At 39.4% G+C, this 20,391-nt stretch overlaps 1 protein-coding gene and 1 non-coding gene across 3 annotated transcripts in view; one reads left to right on the top strand and one right to left on the bottom strand.

Annotated features, from left to right (window-relative positions):
• Window positions 1-20,391, top strand: part of LOC6533384 (serine/threonine-protein kinase NLK) — a 68,156-nt gene that overhangs the window by 40,451 nt on the left and 7,314 nt on the right. For both annotated transcript variants that reach the window (XR_005561229.2, XM_002094073.3), the window contains exon 2: window positions 15,428-15,557. Coding sequence is in view for 1 of the 2 variants with exons in the window: in XM_002094073.3 (XP_002094109.1) it covers window positions 15,428-15,557 (130 nt within the window). In the remaining variant the exon portion in view is untranslated. The remainder of the gene's footprint in view (window positions 1-15,427; window positions 15,558-20,391) is intronic.
• Trnaa-agc lies at window positions 3,558-3,630 on the bottom strand. Its single transcript has one exon. It is a non-coding gene; the product is annotated as a tRNA-Ala (tRNA).

The following is a 20,391-nucleotide window of genomic DNA, read 5'->3' on the forward strand; positions in this document are numbered from 1 at the left end:
TAAATTCTAGGGAGTATAATTTTCGTGTCGGAAAACTTCTTGCAGGCAGTGCAGTGTGTCCCAGTGTGTGTAATTAACACGCCCACCAACTCCCATGGCTGCCCTCCTTTTTTCGCTTTGGCCTCAATGCTGATTTGCATTTGGCTTTGCTGCCGCTTTTTCATTGTTTTTTTCTTTTTTTTTTCTTTATTGCCCGCCCTCCTTAATTTATGCATTTTTAAACATGTTTTGTGTCTGCCGCGAGGCGCTTCCTCGTTTTTAGTTGATTTTGTTGTGACATCTTTTCCAGTTTTTTTCTTATTTTCGTGTGGGAAAGTGGTCAACTGTCCCTGCGATGACTATTTTTTAAACACACACACACTGGGGTTAAAGCAACAATAATATTTGGCCAAAACTGATGGCACCTAAATGGTTAGTGATAGCAGATCGAGCTTATTTTGTATTCTTCATTATGGATTTGCGGATAAATTATTGAGGTATCGATGAACTCACAGATGGAACTGAATTTCTGATAGGACAGTCGTATTTAATTGCAATTTATGTGAGAAGCTAAAATGGGAAACTTAATCTAACATCAATATCAGCTTAATCTGATAGGGCCAAGTTCAAAAGGCCAAGAGGAATGCGCTAATAATTGCGTCACCTGCAACATGAGCTGACTCACATTCATAACACGCCCAAGTCGAGTGATTAATCAAGACAATTTGTTTTTTCCCCCATTTGAATAGAGATGGGTAGCATTTGTTCAACAAATGTTTGCTCAAAACATATGCTAATACAGATTTTTTCTAAACCAAGAAACCCACACAAATCGCTTCGAAATGCAGTTGCCAAATTGCTTTCAGCCTAAACCGATTACCAAATTTTGTTGTGTGTTGCCAAACAACAAACACAAAAGGCAACATTTTGGTTGTTAAATGCCGAAAACTTGAAAAGAAAAACCCGAAAGAAAAGTTACACAAAAATTTCCACACAAATGTGGAAAGCAAAGTGCAGCAGTGCAGTATTAAACTGCAAAACCAAATTCATTTGCTTAAAAGTGTATACATTTAAAATAAACCATATAAATTATCATTTAAAATTCATTGAAATTGTGTGTGTCAAATAAAGGGAAATGCCAATGAGAAAATTAAATAAATAAAACACGTTAAGCCAGGTGAAGGCATCCAAAGTAATTAACGTCAGCGATGAATGTCAAAAAGGTTAATTCCCCTAAAGGGAGTTCAATTTAAAGAGCCAAAGAGATATCGTCCATTGTGCCAAAGGTAACAATATCTGCAGCTAATAAATTAAAAATCAAAAGCTAATAAAATACCTGCGTAGTTATTGTGTTCTGAATTCCAAAAACATTTAGATAGAATCTTTTTGCATGCTGCCAATGCAAATACGAAAACTCCCTTAGGTTAAATACCGACTAAAACAATGAAATTCACCCGGAGCATATGAAAATCAAAATACATTTTTGGGAAAAAAAATTACATCAAAACAATGCCAACGGCATGGACCAAAATAAAAAATATACCTTAAAAAAGTGCAAGAGAATAAACATGGATGCGTGGGTTGTTACGCCTCAAGGTTTTTGAATTGTGATCTTTTTTTCCAGATAAATGTTAAAAAAAAGTACGAGGTTTTTGTTGAAATTTCTGGTGTTTTTATCTAACTAATTTTGTAGCTTTAAAAATGCAAAATGAAAAGTATACATCCGTGTAGCTCAACGCGCACCTTCCATTGTGATCGACATTTAAAGTCCATAAAGTTTTAATGAGTGTGTGTTTAATTCCTAATTTAGCTGACCCAAATTAATTATTTCAAACTTCTGTTCCCAAAAGTTGTAGTACTGTGAGTCATGTAGTCGAAAAAGTTTTTTAGGCATGACTCAACCTTGATTAAAGTTTGATAACTTACGTGTAATGAGCTTAAAGCGTATTGCAAGATGTTTTACAACAATTTGAAGTTGGCTTCCTCTGTGCCGTTCGCTCAATCATTAAGCAGCTGTTGCTCATCAGATGTTGTAGCTGCTGCTGCTGTTGCATTCAATCATCAATCAAAATTTTGTGCTGTGCGTGCCGGGAAAAAGGAGACAAAAAGAAGGAGCTGCAGGAGAAAAATGCGGTAACTGAAGGCTTTAATGATGCCAAAATGAGCAGCAAAAATGTGGCCCAGGCTCCTTGCCCGTTTGCCGGGGCCAAAATGCACTGCAGGAGCCGCAAAACTGCAGCAGTAAAATTGCATTGCCACAGGCAAATGAGGAAATGCTCCTGCTCCCTTCCCCTTCCCCTTCCCCTTCCCCTTCCCCTTGCCCTGTGCAGTCAGGCTACCTCCCTCCCCTCTGCCCGTCACATTTTCCCTGTGGCTGCTCTTTGACTAATCCATCAACAAATGAGGCTGCCGGCCATACAGCACGCATATAGCGGCCGTTGAACAAGCCGGCCTACCTTCCTGCCTGCCAGCCCAGCCAGTCGGCCAGAAATTGCAATAAAAACGTTCTCTCCTCGGCCTGACCCAAACCATTTTGGTCAGTTACCCTTCAGAACGGATCCGTGCCCACTTCACTCCACTTCACCTCACTTCACTTCACCTCCTCTCGCCTTGCTCACTTTTTGCTGGATTTTCAAGTGCTTGCGCTCCTCGCATCTTGGTCCAAACAGCAGCAGCGAATTCTTTTTTATTTATATAACACACTTATACAATTGAGGTCGTAATTATAGGCTGTAAAATCATGTTTCTGCATTGTTCCGCAAAATAATATATGCTGGATGTTTTCTTAATCAGATGTGCATAATATTGTATATTCTTAACGAATGCGGGTTAATGAAAAATATTCTAGAAAACATTATAGGAAAGCAAGATATGTTTTTAATGCCTAAGCTACTCTTAGCTACTCTTAAGCTAGCTCTGTACTTTTCTAATGATTTGGTATTTGAAATTTCAATGCTATTCATTTTACCGCCACTGTTTGTAATCGCCTATTTTTTTTGCCCAGGACTTTGTTGGCTAGATGCTTGGCTCAAAAGTGGCTGCTGATGGCCCCCATCCGCTATCTATGGGCCTGCCACGCCCCCTGCCGCCGCCCTTTTCCGCGCAGCGCATTGATGTGCAAAGTTTTTATGACGCATTCGTGATTTCTCCTTTTCCGCTGCTTTTTCCACTGCTTTTTATCTCGACATTTTTTTTCGCCGTTCAATTTCATTTTATTTCTTTTATTTTTCTTGTTTTTAATGCTGCAGTGCGTCCATTTTAAGGCCTTTTGTCCTTGACTCAAGTGCTGGGAATACTGAGAACTCTTCAATGAAATGCGGTTTTCTTGATTTTCACGGAAAAGCACAGTTTTCTGAAAATGCCTTTAAATTTTGCAATGCTGCAGAGTGAATTTAAGGCAATTACCGAAGCAATTTGAAACTAACCAATTTTACATTCATTAAACGTATTATTCAACGCTTGATTGTATTACATGTCGGTGATTATTATTTGCATTGAATTAATAAAATTGTACTACAGTATTTCATTGGATTAAGAAAACAAATTCAATACAAAATGCATAAAAAAAAGTTTTCACCTGGAGATGCGGGGCATCGATCCCCGTACCTCTCACATGCTAAGCGAGCGCTCTACCATCTGAGCTACATCCCCGTATAACGGCACACGTGCTTAGCCAATTCAAAAGCAAACGAAAACTATGGCGTGTGCAGAAGCTATACAAGAAGTTGTTGTTGTGGCAATCGCTCGGTTGATTTCGATTTCATTTCCATAGTTTGGTTTGCTTTACTTTGCGGGCTTATCTATAAATAAGCAAGAAAATGCTCAGTCAGCTGATGACAAAAGCTTTCTGAACTTGACACTCTTGGGCATTTTTCACTCAACCAACTCGTTAGCACTGATTTTGGTGCCCCATTACAGCAATTTTGTAACTCTTCAATCGTCCATTTCCCTTGGTGGTGTATAACTATGTATTTAATCTCGCTCTACTTGCGTGAATTGATTAGTTGGGCCAAAGTCTTGCCTTACATTTATGATTAGCTAATTAATTGGCCAAAAAGAAAAGCAAATTTATTGCGTCATTTGGAAAGTGCTCTATTACAGGCTAATTAGGTATGGAAGCGCATGAGCCGGAAAATCATATAAGACGGAAAAGAGATAGCGAAATGGATCTAAAGATGAGTGTGGGCCTATTATAATATTTGTTGAGCGAATTTGGGTCACTACTTGCTTAGTTTCAGTTTCAGTTTCGCTGAACGTGTCGAACGTGTTTTTGTTACTGCTGTCTCCTTTTCTCCGCATAATTCCATCTCTTTCTTTGCATATCTCGCTACCTCACTCCACTTTCCCACTGTCTGCCAGCTGTTGTGTGTATAGTTAACTATGTGCAGCAGCTGTTGGACATTTACTTTCAATATTGGAATGAAACTTTTTAGTCTCTATATGGGTCACTTTGACGTCATTATCGATGGCTAATCAAGATGGTGTTGCAGGAATAACCAATGAAAAACAACAGGAGGCGACTGGTTACAGTGCGCGCTCAACTTAATGAAATGTATAATAGTTTGACTACAAAAAAGTCAACTAATGAAATATATTGTAATTTAAATAAGGTATTTGTTTCAGTGGGCTGATTTCAAATTTTCAAAATTTTAAAGTTCTACGTTCAACTCTTCAAGCAAAGTGTTCACTCTGCAGAATGTATACTGTAGCTTAATATCCCGAAGGCAAATTGGCTTTATGCGGTTTTTGATGAAAACATTTGCTTGATTAAGGCCACAACAACAGATGTGACCAAAATTAAAGGAATTACAGGGGATCGAATGGGGGAGATTTATCTTGTGTAACATTATTTTTGTGCCTCGGCTCCTATGCGACATGCCACATGCTACACCCAGCATACACACACAACACACACCACATACACAAAAGTCATGATTAATCGCATTTACTAATCAATACAAATGTCACTCAAGCCATTTGACATTTAAGATTTGTGGTCTATCGCTCCTGTGTTCCCATTTTCCTCCTTTGTGTCCCCTTTGTGGCTCATATTACGCATACGCACAGTAGTCCCAGATGGCGCCCAACGTAGCAAGTAAGTCTCGCCATTTGCAAACCCACCAGCCTTTGTCAATTACCGGGCGCGTAAATTTTCCAACTTTTCGGACATGTCATGCAGGTGGTGGTGCTGGTGGTGCAACACCAAAAATGCAAAAGGTACTGGGGAAATATTTCTCACATGTTTCACAGAATTCCAACTATATGAGTTCACACGACTTTGCGGTTTTATCAACCGTCATTTTTCCCACTTTGTTTTTCCGACTATCAGGCATATTTCAACTGGGAATGCTAATTGACATCGCGTGCCAGAATGAATGTCATCAGTAACAATGAGAAATGGGAAAAAGTATTTATATATTTTTAGCCCTACAAATATGTGTAATAAGGTCAGTTAGGGGTTAATAGGGTGAGTAAAATGGTCAGCACAACGGTTCAGTTTACAGGAAACGCGTTTCTGCGAACAGAAAAAAAGGTAAAAAAAAATCTAAGAATTTTTTTCAAATATAAATCGAATACTTATAGGATCGCGACTTTAGTGGGTTATTCACTTTTGTTATAATCAAAAATAGTTGGAACCGTGATTGAAACACTGCTTGCTCTTTTTAAAGAAGGGACATTATTATAACTGGCAATTACCATTAAATGGCCATCATTTGTCTATTAAAACAGCGCAAATAGCGTGCTAAATTCATAATAAAACCCAAGCGTGTCCTTGCTTCTAATGCATTAAAGCGGGACTTTGATAAATGACTGAATTAATTCTAAGAAGAGCGAATAGAAGGGTTTTTGGTAGATTTAAGTCGGGCACGTTGAACATCCTTTTTCGTTTCAAATTCTCACATTTGCACGCGTCTCAGTCATAAATATGAAAAACGTTTCATAAATTATTGATAGAAGATACAAACGAGAGGAATAGCGATGCGTGCCATACTGTAACGAGTTACGTAAGACCTACCTCAAGTCAAAAAGATAAAGGATAAGTCGTAACGTGGCTTATCAACAGCGAACGGCCTTTCAGTCCGATGGTGCTTGTGGACTTGCTATTGGGATAATGCCTATGCAATGGCTATATAATATATATACTCTTATGTGTATTATGTGTGCGCCTTGCGATAAAGTGGCAACTTCATTCAAATCGTTCGTTTGGCATTGTTTGTCCGTCGAGTATTGAAATTTATTAGAGCGTCGCCCATCAATGATAGGGTTGGATTAGGGCAGAGGATGCAAAGGATACTGACAGAGAGCCCAAACAAAGGAACCCGAGACCTTGAGCTGTCGGTTGCGCTGGCTTTGGAAAATCTTTTGGTTATTACCAGCCATCTTGGCCTCGATTTTCCACCCACCATCTCTCACTTTCCATGACTTCGGCAATTCAGCAATTCATGCAATATATTTTGTTCCACACTTGAATCGCCCCATTGTTATAACTTTCTCCGACACGTACAAAATCCTATTTTATTTCGGGGCTTTCTGCCACTTTGTCAAGAGCGAAGGAAAGCGAAGGAAGGAGTGAAAGAAACGCGCGAGTGGAGCTATTAACTTATTAGTACAACGTGGCGTATGAGCAACTTGTTGAGAGGAATAAAGTCGTGAGAGAAAGGATCAAAAAAAAAAAAAGGGGGGAGTGTATGGTGCAGAAGCAGGGGCCTCTGAAAACAAGGACGTGGCACAAAAAACAATGACAGCTTGTCATGCTTATGGCACACGCTCCACCTGAAACGCACACCACACACACACACAGGCACACTCATACTCATACTCACGCATGCACCCACACAAGCTTACACAACGTGACGCGAAAAAGTCGGCTACATTTTTTTTCCTTTTCTGTTTATGATATGAAGGAAAAATGGTAAAGGAAATATTGAATTTGTGCCGTGTTTTGATAGTGCGTGAAATATTTGTTTTAATGCGTATATGCGGTATATAAATGGAAATTTATACGACTTGGTGTTTCTGTACATAAATCATTGTTAAGATTGTTTGCTAGTAAAAGTAAAAGTAGTAATTGTAAGTGTTCTTTGTAATATATTCAAAAGATATATGTTCAGATGCCTAATTTTCAGTCAACAAATATACATTTTTCCAAATTAAAAAACTTCCCAAAATTACTACTTTTATGCGGCACACTCGAGTACATAATCCGTTTGGACCCGTTTCGCATAATCCAAGTGCTGCCGTACTTGCAATTCCCTTTGCCACGACGTCGCTTTGTCTGCCAGCCTTGGAGTAACTACAGCGCACACGTTACCAACTCCCCCAACCTGGCCAAGAGTCCTTTGTTTTCCTTAGCTCACATGAGAAATGTGCCCGACAACGGAGACGACGACGTTCGCCATTTACATTTATAATATTTTTATGTCACCCACGGCAAGGCTCATTTCCCAACCCCTCTCCCACCCCCCAAAAGGCGCCCACTGTTGCAACGGTATATATCATTAGAGAGTGTACGCCACGCCCTTGGGCTGGGCTTAATTTTAACAAATTATTCACAGACGCCACAAGAATTTTTTCCTACTATTCTTGCAAAGTTCTCTTTTTGTTTGCTTCTTCATCTTTTATTACATTTTTCCACCCTTTTTAATGAGCGGTCGGCGGTGGAAATTTATACATTTTCCTGCCAAGCATAAAAAGAATAATAAACGGCATTACCTTGAACTTTTGTTTGAAAAATCTTTTGCCTCAACTTTCATGCGTGCCTTTCTGAGAGCCAAAATGAAAATAATGCAAAGCAAAGGTTTCTATTTTGTGCAGGTGAAAAGGCCAAATGAATTGCCTTAAAAGCTTAGCCAGGCGCTAAGTATAAATAGCCTGAAATTATATGTTTATCCTATAGTATAAGTCTTGTTTTATTCCCTTAAATGGGTCTTGTTTTATTCTATTAAATTGGATAAAGTCAAAAGGGTGGATTTCATAAATTAAATATTTTAAGGAGAGGGTGTTAATGAGATTACTAGAATGAATAAAGCTTTATAGAATAATATTAACTTTAGAATAATTGTAAAACAAGGGATAATCTCATTTAACTTACATGTTTGTTCCCGGAAACACAAAAAGTTCTTTCAAAAAACTAAGGTCCTTACTTTGTTGGCCCAAAATGAACAGCCTGAGTTCCCGAGGCAAACTATCGTACCACCTCCATCTTCTGACCCTATTTCTGTTTGTTGCTGTGCAATAATTAGACAATTAAGCGCATAATTAATTTAAAAGTAACCCGAAGAGCCCCGTGGGCGGTCAGTCCTCGTTGGAGCTGAATCCAGAATCCCCAGCTCAGTTGTCCGGACGACCGACCTTTTTCGGCCTTGGCCCCACGGGCTGGATAAACAAACGAACATGCAAGTGTGTTTGAACAGCCAGGAAGCTGTGGGTTCTGCTCTAAATGCGAGAAATTGAGAATTTCGATGGGAGAAAGGGGAGCCGGGCTAAATTAAACATGCGAAGCACAACAAGAAATCGCTCGACCAGGCAAAATTAGTGGGCAGGAGGCGCGGGTCGAGTGGAAAATCCATGAGAAATGCTGATGACGGTCTTAAGTATGAAGCGACAACAAAGGAAAAAGGCAATGTCATTAGGAACAAATGCTTTCTGCACATCGAAATTACCCTGGAAAATATTTAAATTGTCAAAATCAATTTATAAAAGAATTATAAGGCAAGAAACATTGCGCTTAAGTAACATAAAAATTCTGTAAAAATATTTAGACTTAGGGTAAATAGTTCATATAATTTCAAGTTCTGCCGTTGAATGTCCAATTCACCCATTGTTACCCATTAGCCGTCCAATCAGCCCAAATATGGTGGAGTTGTGGGCGTGGCAGATGGGGCTGCACGGACTTGCGGCTACTGTTTTGCCTTTGGGCTCCTTCTCGGCTATTTTTGGGCATTTCAGGAGCAGAACCACAAACGCTCCATTGTTTGCGTACAAATCCGCACAAAAACGTAACGTAACGAAATGAAATGAAACGTAGCGATTTTGCCTGGGCGGCCACACGAGTTTGTTCAACATTTCGGCTGCTGTGCTGATTCAAGGGCACAACGTCGTCATTATCATCATCATCAGTATCATCATTATTATTGTTATTTTTGTAACCACCCACCAGAGGGAGAGGGTGGCTATGAAAGTTTTGCCTTTACGCCCGCCCCACCCATCGCCATGTGTCAAATGCATGTGCCGCAAACTTGTTTCTTCTATCTGGCGCCGATTTGGTTCGCTTTTTTGTTTGTCTCTGGCACTTTGGTAATTTTCCATTACATAAAATACTCGTTGCATATGTTGAGGCGCATTTGCGTCAGAAGCTGGAAAACGTGGCTGAAGGAAAATGTCATAATCAATCTGGCTGAAGGAGAGATGGAGGGCGGATGGCAGCGCGGAAAAGTCAACATTGAATTTCAATTTCCAACAGATTTTTACATAATTGGTTACGACAAGTTAAAGTTTGGTTTTTGGCATTTTGCGATCTCACGGAATAAATACAGGAATATTTTGAAAAGCTTAGCAAAAATATAATTTATGCTTCAGTTTATCAACTATATAGTGTGAATTAATAACTAAAATTTAGTCAAATTAACACCTGTTATTATAATATTAAAAAGCAAACTCTAAAGTCAAATTAACACCTTATAATATGAAATTAAAGATTAAAAGCAACACTAATTTTCTTCTATTTGTTCTTCTCATTTTAGGTAAGCCATTAGCAACAGAACAGCATGAGGGATAAATAATTCTAACAAACAAAAAGGGATAAGTAATAATTAAGATCGAAAAGTTTTTATATCATCAATTAGGTCAAAATCTTTTGTCAGCAACTAAGACACAAGTTCAAAACAATTACGCAGAAAATTATAAAATTATGACAGTGACTGTGGCCAACTCCTCCGCCTAACTTTCCTATATATGTATATATATGTACGAGAATATTTCATTAAATGTCGTTGGCAATTTGGAGCTCTGTTGTTGTAGACTGTTGTCGTTTTTCATGCCATTCCGCCCCAAAAAGTCTGCGCAAAGCAGCAGTTTCTTGGGCATTAAAGTGAAATATGGCCAAGAGCTCAAAGGCAACAACGAAGAAACGACGAAACGAAGAAAAGCGGCAAGCAATCGAGCTAACGACATTGACAATGACTCTATTGTTTTGCTTTTGCCTTGAAAACATTTTTAATGTGTTCACATTTTTCGTAGTATACTTAAGTGCGAAACTTGAAGGGGGCGAAATTATGTTGGCAGGATTTCGAATAAAGTATGCAATCAAAATGGATTTTAATTGATTTTAGCTTCGTTCGGCTGTGAAAGTCATTGACTGCACATACTAGCACTAGACGACAATCCCAAACCCCTGGAAAATTCTAAATTGCATAAATTTATTTTTCTCTCTCTCTCCCTGTCTCTCTCTTTCTGTTGCTCTCTCGCTCTGCGGACGGAAAATGCCACGCCTACCTGTGCCTGCCTTTGCCGCCTGCAGGCCATTTGTAAAATTGATTACGCGCATAAATTGAAGCAGACGACGACGATGAAATGGGCGGGAAATTGGGAGAAAGGGTGGCACAGCAAGGTGGGCAGGAAGTGGGCGGAGAGAGCGAGACAGGAGATGATGGAGCGGATGAGCGGAGATTGGATTTTACTAGCTTTCCACAGATATTTTCACAAACACACCACACACACAGCTAACTATGCTAGTTTTAAATTGAATGTTTTGAATGCATTCATGACAGTATGTGGAATATTCGTTATTTTGTTTATATAATCAAATTCAATTAAGCCTAATTGTTTTCGCCTGTATGAGTGTGCACTTTTCCCCCATTTCCCTTCCTGTTTGTGCCCCATTTTTCTCCTGCTCCCTGGGGTGAATAAACCCCAAAGTTATTAGTCAATTAACAAAAGCGAATATGTTGCAATTAATGTTGCGTAGTCACAGAATAACTGCGCGCGAAAGAGACAGCCAGATGGCAGAGTGAAAGAGAGAAGAGAGTTGGGGGTTGGGCGTTGGGCGTTAGAATTCCCAGCTGGTATTGGCATACATGGGCATAATTATAACAGTGTGAAATGGTTGAAACATGCGAATTAGTTGCTGTCGGTGGCGTCGAGGGAAAACCTGGTCTAAACATGACGCATACGCAATGTATGCATGTATATGCTACAGGCGAAACAACTAGTGATACATACAAGTTTTAATCAAAAACAATGTTAAAAACTTGTATTTTATTGAAGGAATGGTTACGAAAACTAACACCTTTGATTTAAGGATTAATTTGGATTAGCTTATATATTTTATTATTGTTATATAGTTAAAAGAGGTTGCTCGAAAGTTTCGACACCTGCTCACAGTGTACACCACCATGAATTTTCACTTTATCCCACGTATTCGCCGCCGGTAGCTGACCAAAATAATGTACACTGCGAAATGCTTACATCAGCAGAAGGACAACAATTGGATGGATCAGCACATCACAGGATAAACAGAGAGCGGGGGACAGAGAGATGGAGAGATGGAGAGATGGAGGTGCTGGGGGAGTGACAGAGACAATCAAAGCGCCGTCAGGACAACGGCACAAATTAGTAATTTACACGCAGGCCAAATGCGAAATGCCACCCCGTCGACTGCCACATGTGGCATATATAATGGGCCTATAATTATAGCAAAACTGCAATTAGTAATTGAGGACTACGAACAGCAAGCGCATATGCGAGCGCGCAGTTTCGATGCACTTTAAATTTTAAAGTGATTTTGTGAATTTGTTAAAGTGGTTTTTATTCTATATTTCATATATACCCAACCTTAACCAATAGACTAAGATGGCAGATTGCTTTTAAAACTGTGGCAGTGAAAATAATCGAGAGGAATGAGATCCAGAATGCTGAGGGTTCAATGAACGACTGGATCTGGTAGATGGGTAAAAAAGAGGAAAGGGGGAAAAGGGGCAGTCAGACGACGACGACGACGACTGCGGCAGCAGGAAGTTAAAGGCCCAAAGGCAACAAATGCTCACTTGGATGGATCAGCCTTTAAGGAGCTGGCCGAGAAGGGGGAGTGGCTCGCGAGGAAGAAGAAGGGGGTGTGGCTGAGGCAAGAATGTGTGATGATGAGTGCACAAGGTGATGAGTTATTCAAAAAGCATGTGCAAAGTGTCAGAAGAAATCAAAAATGAAATTATGCAAGCAGATGAGGGCGAAGGCTGCTGATGCTCCTCTCTCAAAAAAGAAAGAGGAGGAAGGGTCCATAACATCGTTTTGTGTAATACAAAAAGTATGTATGGAATACAGGGAATGCAAAGGAGAGCAACAAAAAAATGGAAAAGGAATGAAATAATAATGTAAAGTTGAGGCAGATGTGACCCGCAGGCGAGGTCCGAACCCGAAAAGTCATTGAAAAGTTATTTTTCGGCTTAAGCTGCTAAAGCATCCGAAAGGAATGTGCTTGCAGCTGGATATTCGAATGGGAAATGCCCTACAACTAATATTTGAGAAAATAAATAAATAAATTCTTGAAATTGGAAATGCCTAACAAAAAATATGCCCAAAAGAAAATATGATTTTTCCAGTGAATAAAAAGGTTATTTGAATTCCTTTGCGGCCTGGAACAAAAACAGGAATGAAAATATGGCAAAAATAAAAAAGGGAATGTGACAAAACTTTCTCGGACCATCGAGATGACAATTTGAAGTTTTCCACCCTTTGGGGCCATCGACTACTCCCCAACTTTTTCCAGCAGTGCTTAACCCCCATTGTCCACAATCCGTAAACCCATTTTTGATTCAATTCCGGACACTTGAACACGAAACGCACGCACACACACCTGAAAATGAGGCAAGACAATTGAAGATGGGTTCTATTCCCTCTAGTTCGCCGGTTTCGATCAATCTGAAGGGCAGGGGGAAACTATAACAAATTTTCAAGTTGAGTGGAGACATGGGAGTTATGGAGTTATGGAGTTATGGAGTCATGGTGCCACGGAGACCAGCACAAATGAAGGACAGACCACGGGGTCAGAGATGATAAATTATTGATCTCTTTGTTGTCTCGGGTAATTATCATTTAGTTCTGGCACTTTTTGTTTCGCCTCGAGTATATATGTATATATTGCCATTGCCATTGGGCCTGCTTTAAGACTTATTTTCTTATTTATACAACTGGGTTCTCCCCTTTTTCTTTTCTTCTCTTTATTTTCTTAGAGGGACACGCACATGATAAATGATTTCCCATTAACTGACATTGAAAGAGAGGGGAAGAACGAAATGAAACAACATCAGAAATTGCAGCAATGAAAATGGAAAAACCTAGGGCGGGGAAAATGCTGTGGGTGGGGCCAATCAAATGCTAAGATCAGAGGGGCATGGACACACATAGAGCGCTTCCTCGCACTAAAGAAGTGCCTGCATTTTGTCATCCATCATCATCATCATCGTGCGCTCTCTTTCCGTTCTCAACTCGTGCCGTCTCTGTCTGGCCCCTTTTATCATTCCGCATCATTCGGCTCATTTGTCCATGTATGTGGTCTTATCGGTTCACTCACTGTGGTTCCACTGTGCTAGCTGTAAACAATTTTTGATTTTAACCCAATTCATCGCAAACAAAGTGAATTCTTGATTTTGAGATTCCTGCGCGCCGGCGACTTTGATAGATGACCATAAAATTTTAATGGGTGCGACTCTTTTTCCACTGGCGATGCGCTATTTCTTGGGGTCAGATAGTTTTTGGATGAGAGATAAAGGTTTGAGATTTTCGAGAAAATAGTTTTTAATAGCATGCTCATGCGCTCTTAATTGTAAGTGCAGTACGAGTTGTTTTTGATAAAAACAAAACAATTTAATCTCATCTCATTTGTCTGCATTATTGCGCCTGTTGTTTTGTATTTTTGCATAATCGTTTCGTTTCTCATTATCATTAACACTGCTGACATTGTGCCTAGACGATTTTATTCGTTTTCGCAACTCAGACATGCAAATCGCTTTTCTGCCTCCAAGAAAAGCGCCCTAATGTATGCTACGCTCAAATTGGATGCTGACTCATCCAGCAAGAAACGAAAACACAGACACAAACACACACAGGCACACACACTCACACACACACACACACAAGCACACACACAGGCACACACACAGGACACACAGAGGCGCAGATAGAGAGGCAGACAAACCAATTCAATCTGCAGCAATTTGCCATAATTTTGAACGCTTAAATGTCGTCGGCCGAACGAACTAACAGGGCTAAAAGATTTACGGCCCCCAACTTATCACGCAGCACAACCAGATTCTCGAAAACAGGGCAAAAAAGAAGAAGGGCTTTCAGTAACCGGAGAAGTGAAAGATGCTGCACAAAGACCATAACAAAAATATTTTCCACCACGTACAGGGAAAATCTGAAAGATACGGGGGTAAAGTAGTAAACTTGGCATAATATTAGCACACAGTAAAAATATATTTACCAACTATTGAATACAAACAAGGTAGTAGTTATATATATATCATGGTAAAAGGGCTTAAACAACAGGAGCTTGCCTTACGAACAAAACCTTAATTGCATACGTTTTCTGGCTGTGTATAATGCCTCGCAAAGGAGTTGGCCAGACGGGGGACAAGGACTTGGCCCCAGACAGAACAGGACGCGCTGACTAACATCCAACATCCAATACCCAACACCAACCAACAGCCAACACCAAACAGCCAACAGCCAACAGCCATGGCCAATGGCATCATAAAAGTTCTCCATAAGCCGACCCGTCGCCTCGGTGTCGTCGGTGTTCGACACCAACACCACCACCCAAACTGGATTCATTCTCCTTAATTTCAGCACCAAGTGAAACCCAACCCACATGTCTGTTGTTTGACCTTTTTTCGCAAATGTTCGTATTGCTAATTTTGTGGCCATGTCTGTGTGCGCGCTTATCAATTGCGAGACAATACATATTTGCCTACTTCTAGGCGCCATTTTGTAGGCTCGAATGGAAAAGCTATTTTTCTTTTTTTTTGTGGTAGGACAGTCGTCCTGGTGGACTGGAAAACAAAAGAGGCAAAATAACTCAGGCGGCATTGTCAAGGCAAAAAGTTGAACGAACTTTTTAAACTCCATCGAATGTTTGTTTGCTTTCGCCGGGTGTCTGTCTGATTTTCACTGTGCTTTGTCTGGCCAAAAGGATAAAATGACATTCATGCCAAGGGGGTTGATGGTGCTACAGAATTCTCCATTGAGGTCTGTTTATGATGCGACACTTGAAGTTGAAGTTGAGCGGTGAACAAGAAGTTGAAAATTAACTTTGTCGGCGTTGAAAAACAGAAGTATTTTCATAACAGCAAGTTGAAATATGTCGACAGAGGAATAAGGCGGACTTATCTTAGACTTATATATTATTTTATTGTTACATTTATATTCATAATCAATATTTTGCATTTTGCAGGGCCGTCACAGATCCGCGGGATGGACGACGAGTGGCCTTGAAGAAGCTGCCAAATGTGTTCCAATCGTTGGTCTCATCGAAGCGCGTTTTCCGCGAGCTGAAAATGCTGTGCTTCTTCAAGCATGAGAATGTAAGTGGAAATTGCAAATGCTTTCTTGCTTTTCTTTTATCATTATCGAGAACTTTTGTGCCATCGCCGATGACATAAAAATTTAATTAAAATATTTACATACACGCCACTTTGATTATGGTCATACTGCAGTGGGTCTTTAACTGCACAGGATATTTATCCTTTAAATCTTTGTGCGTGCCAGTTCGACTGCCTTTGGCTTGTTCTGCCCTTTTTGGTGCCGTAACAATTTATTAACAATTATATTTTCCACTTTAGCGCTGGACTCTTTATTGCATGACATATAGTACATACAACTGCCAGGGGATGCATTTTTTTTTGTGGATTGTATGCCTCTGAAAAATATATATGCATATCCCTTTGGCAGAAACTTTTCCATTTTTACGCCCTCCATTTAATGTCCGTTGTTCTCTGCTCAAGTGGAATTATTGTGCGCTGAAATTATTGTCATTAATTAAATGTTTGATGTGGGCATGTGAATTCATTGAATTCCAACAGTTCACTTCTTAAAGGGTTAAGCTCCGTTTCAGTTTGGATTCGTAGTGATTCTGCAACTACAATAAATCACAGGGCTGGAAAAAAAGGGAATTATGTATTGAAATATGGCAAAAAAGCGATGGCAACTCAATAAGTGATCAAATAAAATGGAACTGCTTTAAGAAAACAATTTGTTCAGCATAAAATTGCTTAAATAAATTCACTCCACTTATGATCGATATGTCAGCATTAAATAAATGCAGCAAATTTATGACAAACAAATTTGTTTGCAATCCCAAAAAAATGCCTGTGAATTGTACAACATTTTGTGGCAGTTTGAAACACAGCCAGAGGCGATGGCAATAAATGCATAAATGCATGTTGCAATTTGGGCCGAAATACATTAGCATATACACACACCGAAAAAGCGGCCAACTTTTGAGGGTCAAATGTTTTATGCGATTCAATGGGACATTTCCTATAAATTTATTCTCTCTGGATTGTCAGCGCTTATAATTTATTTACATATTCATTGCAATTGCGCTGCACGTGCCGCTGGCTTTTGAAAGATTTGCATGGTTTTTTTTATATTTTTTGTTTCTTATTTCATGTTTTATCAAGAACCTTTTGTTGTAGTCCATATTTGGTGTATTTGGCATTTGCATTGAAAGTTAAAAGTCAACGAAGAGGCTATTGCGAAACTTACATGGGTGCCTTTACTATGAGAAACTGTCACATGCGATTTGCCGCACTCTTAAATGTCACGGTCTCTCCCCTCTAATAGTTTATATTTGCTAAATCATTTCCAGATTGGTTCAACTTCATTAGACATCAAATAGGCCGTGGGCTGTCTGAAAGAGATGGACAGCATATATTATATCTATACATCTGCCATCTCTGTTTATCGCTCATCATCATTTCCATCAGCCTACATGATTTCTATCTTCTTTTTTTTCCAACTCGCGCTTGGCTGCGTGTGAATTTCCTTATGCAATAATGAAGAGGTATAGGAAAAGTGGGCGTTATGGAGCAGACAGCTACATAGATTTCCCCACCTCACACCACACCATCCCCAATCTTGATTCCATATGTTGGCAGCAACAGCAACAAGAAGAACAAAAGGCAGCATTTGCTGTAACACCTTGCCCAATATGCAAATTTTCTATTAATATGCATAAATGGCTATAGGTGGGTGTATGAATGGCGGTTGGGGGAAATCAAAGAAGCGCAGTAGAGGCGCGACTTTGTTGTCAACGCTTGAGGTATATGGTACTGTTGCACTGAGAGAAATAATATTATATTCTGGTTAATTATTAAACAGTTTTCTAATGTCAGCAATCAAATTTAAATCCACTTTAAAGCACAAGCAAAGCAGATAAATGATATGAAAAACTGTAATTGATAATATTTGAATACATATCTTTCATATAAAAAAGCATATTTGATTACTAAAAAAAAAAAACATTGAAACAAAAAACATTCAGACAATAAATTCAGTACATTACAAAAAAATACAATTTTTTTTTTTAGAAAATACAGTTTGTATATTTTTTTCGAATGCGTTTACATCTGCCTGTGTTTCCTGTTTCATTTCCTACATGACAGACATCATTCAGGGAATGGCAAACAAGTGCAATCAACTCCAAACGGTTGGCCAGAAAGAGAGGGAGCGACAAGCAAGAAAGAGTCAGCAAGAGGCATTGGAGCCCCAGACAAGTTGTTGACAACGTGGGGGGGGGGGGGATGGGCGTTGGGGGGATTGGAAAAACACTGGGCTTGGCACGTGGCTACCTTGCATTTTATTGCAAATTGGGTGCTCCATACAGTTTTCATATGGGCTGAGCGGCTCAACTATTTATAACTCAATCAATGAAAGACCTCCATTCGCATGTTGTGAGTTGAGTGAGGGGAGAATGGTGAATGGTGAGGTATTCATTTCAGAAGTGATTTTTCGGCAAAATATTTTGGGGTCAGCATTGATTAAATGATGGAGAAGGTGCTGAAAGTGTGCACACAATTTGCGTAGACGTATTTGAGAATTTGATTTAATGTTTTACTTTAAATAAAGTAATAAATAAAGTGTTGTAAACGTTTGTAGTTTGTAAAAAATAATAAATTTTCTTTAGTTGGCAGCAACTCCCTGACCCTTTCAATCAATCAACATCTTGAATCTTTTTGCGCTTTCAATTGCTTTTCACATCCACAAATGACTGCTCTCATGCTTTATGCATTGCAGTTTTTGTAAATCGCAGCAAAATGTTTTCGCCCCATTATCGGTTGCCCATTTCAATTGCAAAGCCAAAAATAAAAATGGAAAACCAATAAAACGATTTGCTGTTGGCTGAATTCGTTTTGTTGTATTTTATTTCTTATTGCAACGTACGTGGCGCACATTTCAAAAGCATTTCTCACTTGCAACTCGGGCGATGCAGGAGTTTTTGCCCATTTTTTATTTTTTGTAGATTTTTTCAAGCAAGCATTTCTACGCAACCTCGAAGCTGACTGTCAACTTCCTCCCGACAAAATCCATCTCTATGCGGGAATCTCACTCCATTTTCCGGCCAAAATGATTGAGTTTGACGCGCTGGCAGCATCAATTGCATGCAAATTTTGTTATTATTCGCATTGCTTTGGCTCTCCGGCAATTGAAATGCCACTTTCGGTAGACATTTCGCTGGAGGGCAATAAATATGTTGATTTTATAAGAAGCCAAATCCTCATCGAGTATACACAGATATACAATATTTCCAGCTAATTCCTAATCATAGAGATACATATCTAACAGGAAATGTAGCACCAAATAAAGGGAGGAGTTTCTTAAAAAGTTTCCTGTAAACTTGAACTAGCAAAGCGTAATCAAAGAAAATTTATATTGTTGCTTCTCAAGGTTTTCTTCTGTTTATACATGTAGTATATATTCGTAGCCCTTCGAGTTGTAATAGTCAATTTCGATGGAGTTGGTCCCCCTCTCATTTAATTAGCCCACAAATATGTGTTGACAGCTGCTGCTTGACAATCTTTTAGCTAGAAATTTGTCCCTCAGCTTGCAATGAAAATACTTGTGAAGTCGAAGCGGCGACACTTTTGCTTTTGTTTTCCCAGCCACATGGGGCTTGGGGGAAAATTCACTGGAAGCTGAAAGCTGCTGAATGCTTCAAGTTCTGCTGCCCAAGAGGAAGTTGTTTCCAAGACCTGGCGCTCAGTGGGTTAAAGGGGTGTGGTGGTGTTGCTGTTGGTGTTGTGTTGTGTGGGTTTTGAGGTGGGCTGCCACAGCTGCTGGTTGCAAGTAGAACACAAGTTTCACTTGTATCTCTCTATCTTTACCTAACTAGAAATTCGCAGATATACACGGCAATAAATTTTCAGATTATTTAGTCATTTAAAAGATTAGAATTATTTTAATTTTTATTTTAATGAAAATTTGTAAATATTCCATTTGTATAATATGCTGCCATCTCAGCTATATTACTAAATTTTTACAGCAACTTTTTCTCGCTGTGCAACCCAGTTGTTCAACGCAACCCAGTTAGCTGTTGCTGTTATTGTTGTTGGCCAAGTTGGTTAGCTAGCTAATTTCCCCCTTCTGGTTTTCCAACAACCACCACCCTCCCCTCGCATTTTCATGCACCACTTCAAGGACACTTGAAGCTGCCTTCGGCGGTGCACAATGCATAAATTTGGTTTCTGATTGCAAGCCCAAGCCAAAATGTTAATTAGCTGCAAGCCGTGCGCCGCACGTGAGACCCCAAAATAATAAAAATAAAAAAACGAGAAAAAAACAAAAATGCAGCTCGAGTCGAGTAATAACAATAACAACCCAAATTACGCGCCTGCGCTGTGAAGTTCAGTGAAGTGCAGCAGATGAGGTTGACCGATGAAGAAACTACGGAAACCATTCAGAAACACTTGAAATTCGGCATGTTTTTTACTCATTGTTTACTCTAACTAAAATCCAAGATATTGAGGGAATGCAGAAGTGATTTTGGTCACGATGAGACGGGAATATCTATAGGGTTTGAAATAGTGATTGCAAGCGAGCAGCTTATCATTTAGAATGCTGAGATTGCACAACTATTGAATAAAAATACTGACTTGTTGGGAAAGATAGAATTAAAAATATCTGATATGATACTGTTATCTTATTAATTAATTATGTTTGTAATCAGAAAAGAGGTTCAAACAAGCTACTTTAGAAGCAGGTGTTACTATCTTCTAATCTGAAATTTTTAATAATGTGGAATAGTGTGGGCTGAAGAAGAGTTTCCTTTACCATACCTGCTCACATTTTAGATTGATATTGAATTAAGAAAGCTATATTTCTTGGTATCGAATCTATACTAATCCCTATGCAAAAGTG

Source organism: Drosophila yakuba, chromosome 3L, assembly GCF_016746365.2.
Source record: "Drosophila yakuba strain Tai18E2 chromosome 3L, Prin_Dyak_Tai18E2_2.1, whole genome shotgun sequence".
NCBI lineage: Eukaryota > Metazoa > Arthropoda > Insecta > Diptera > Drosophilidae > Drosophila > Drosophila yakuba.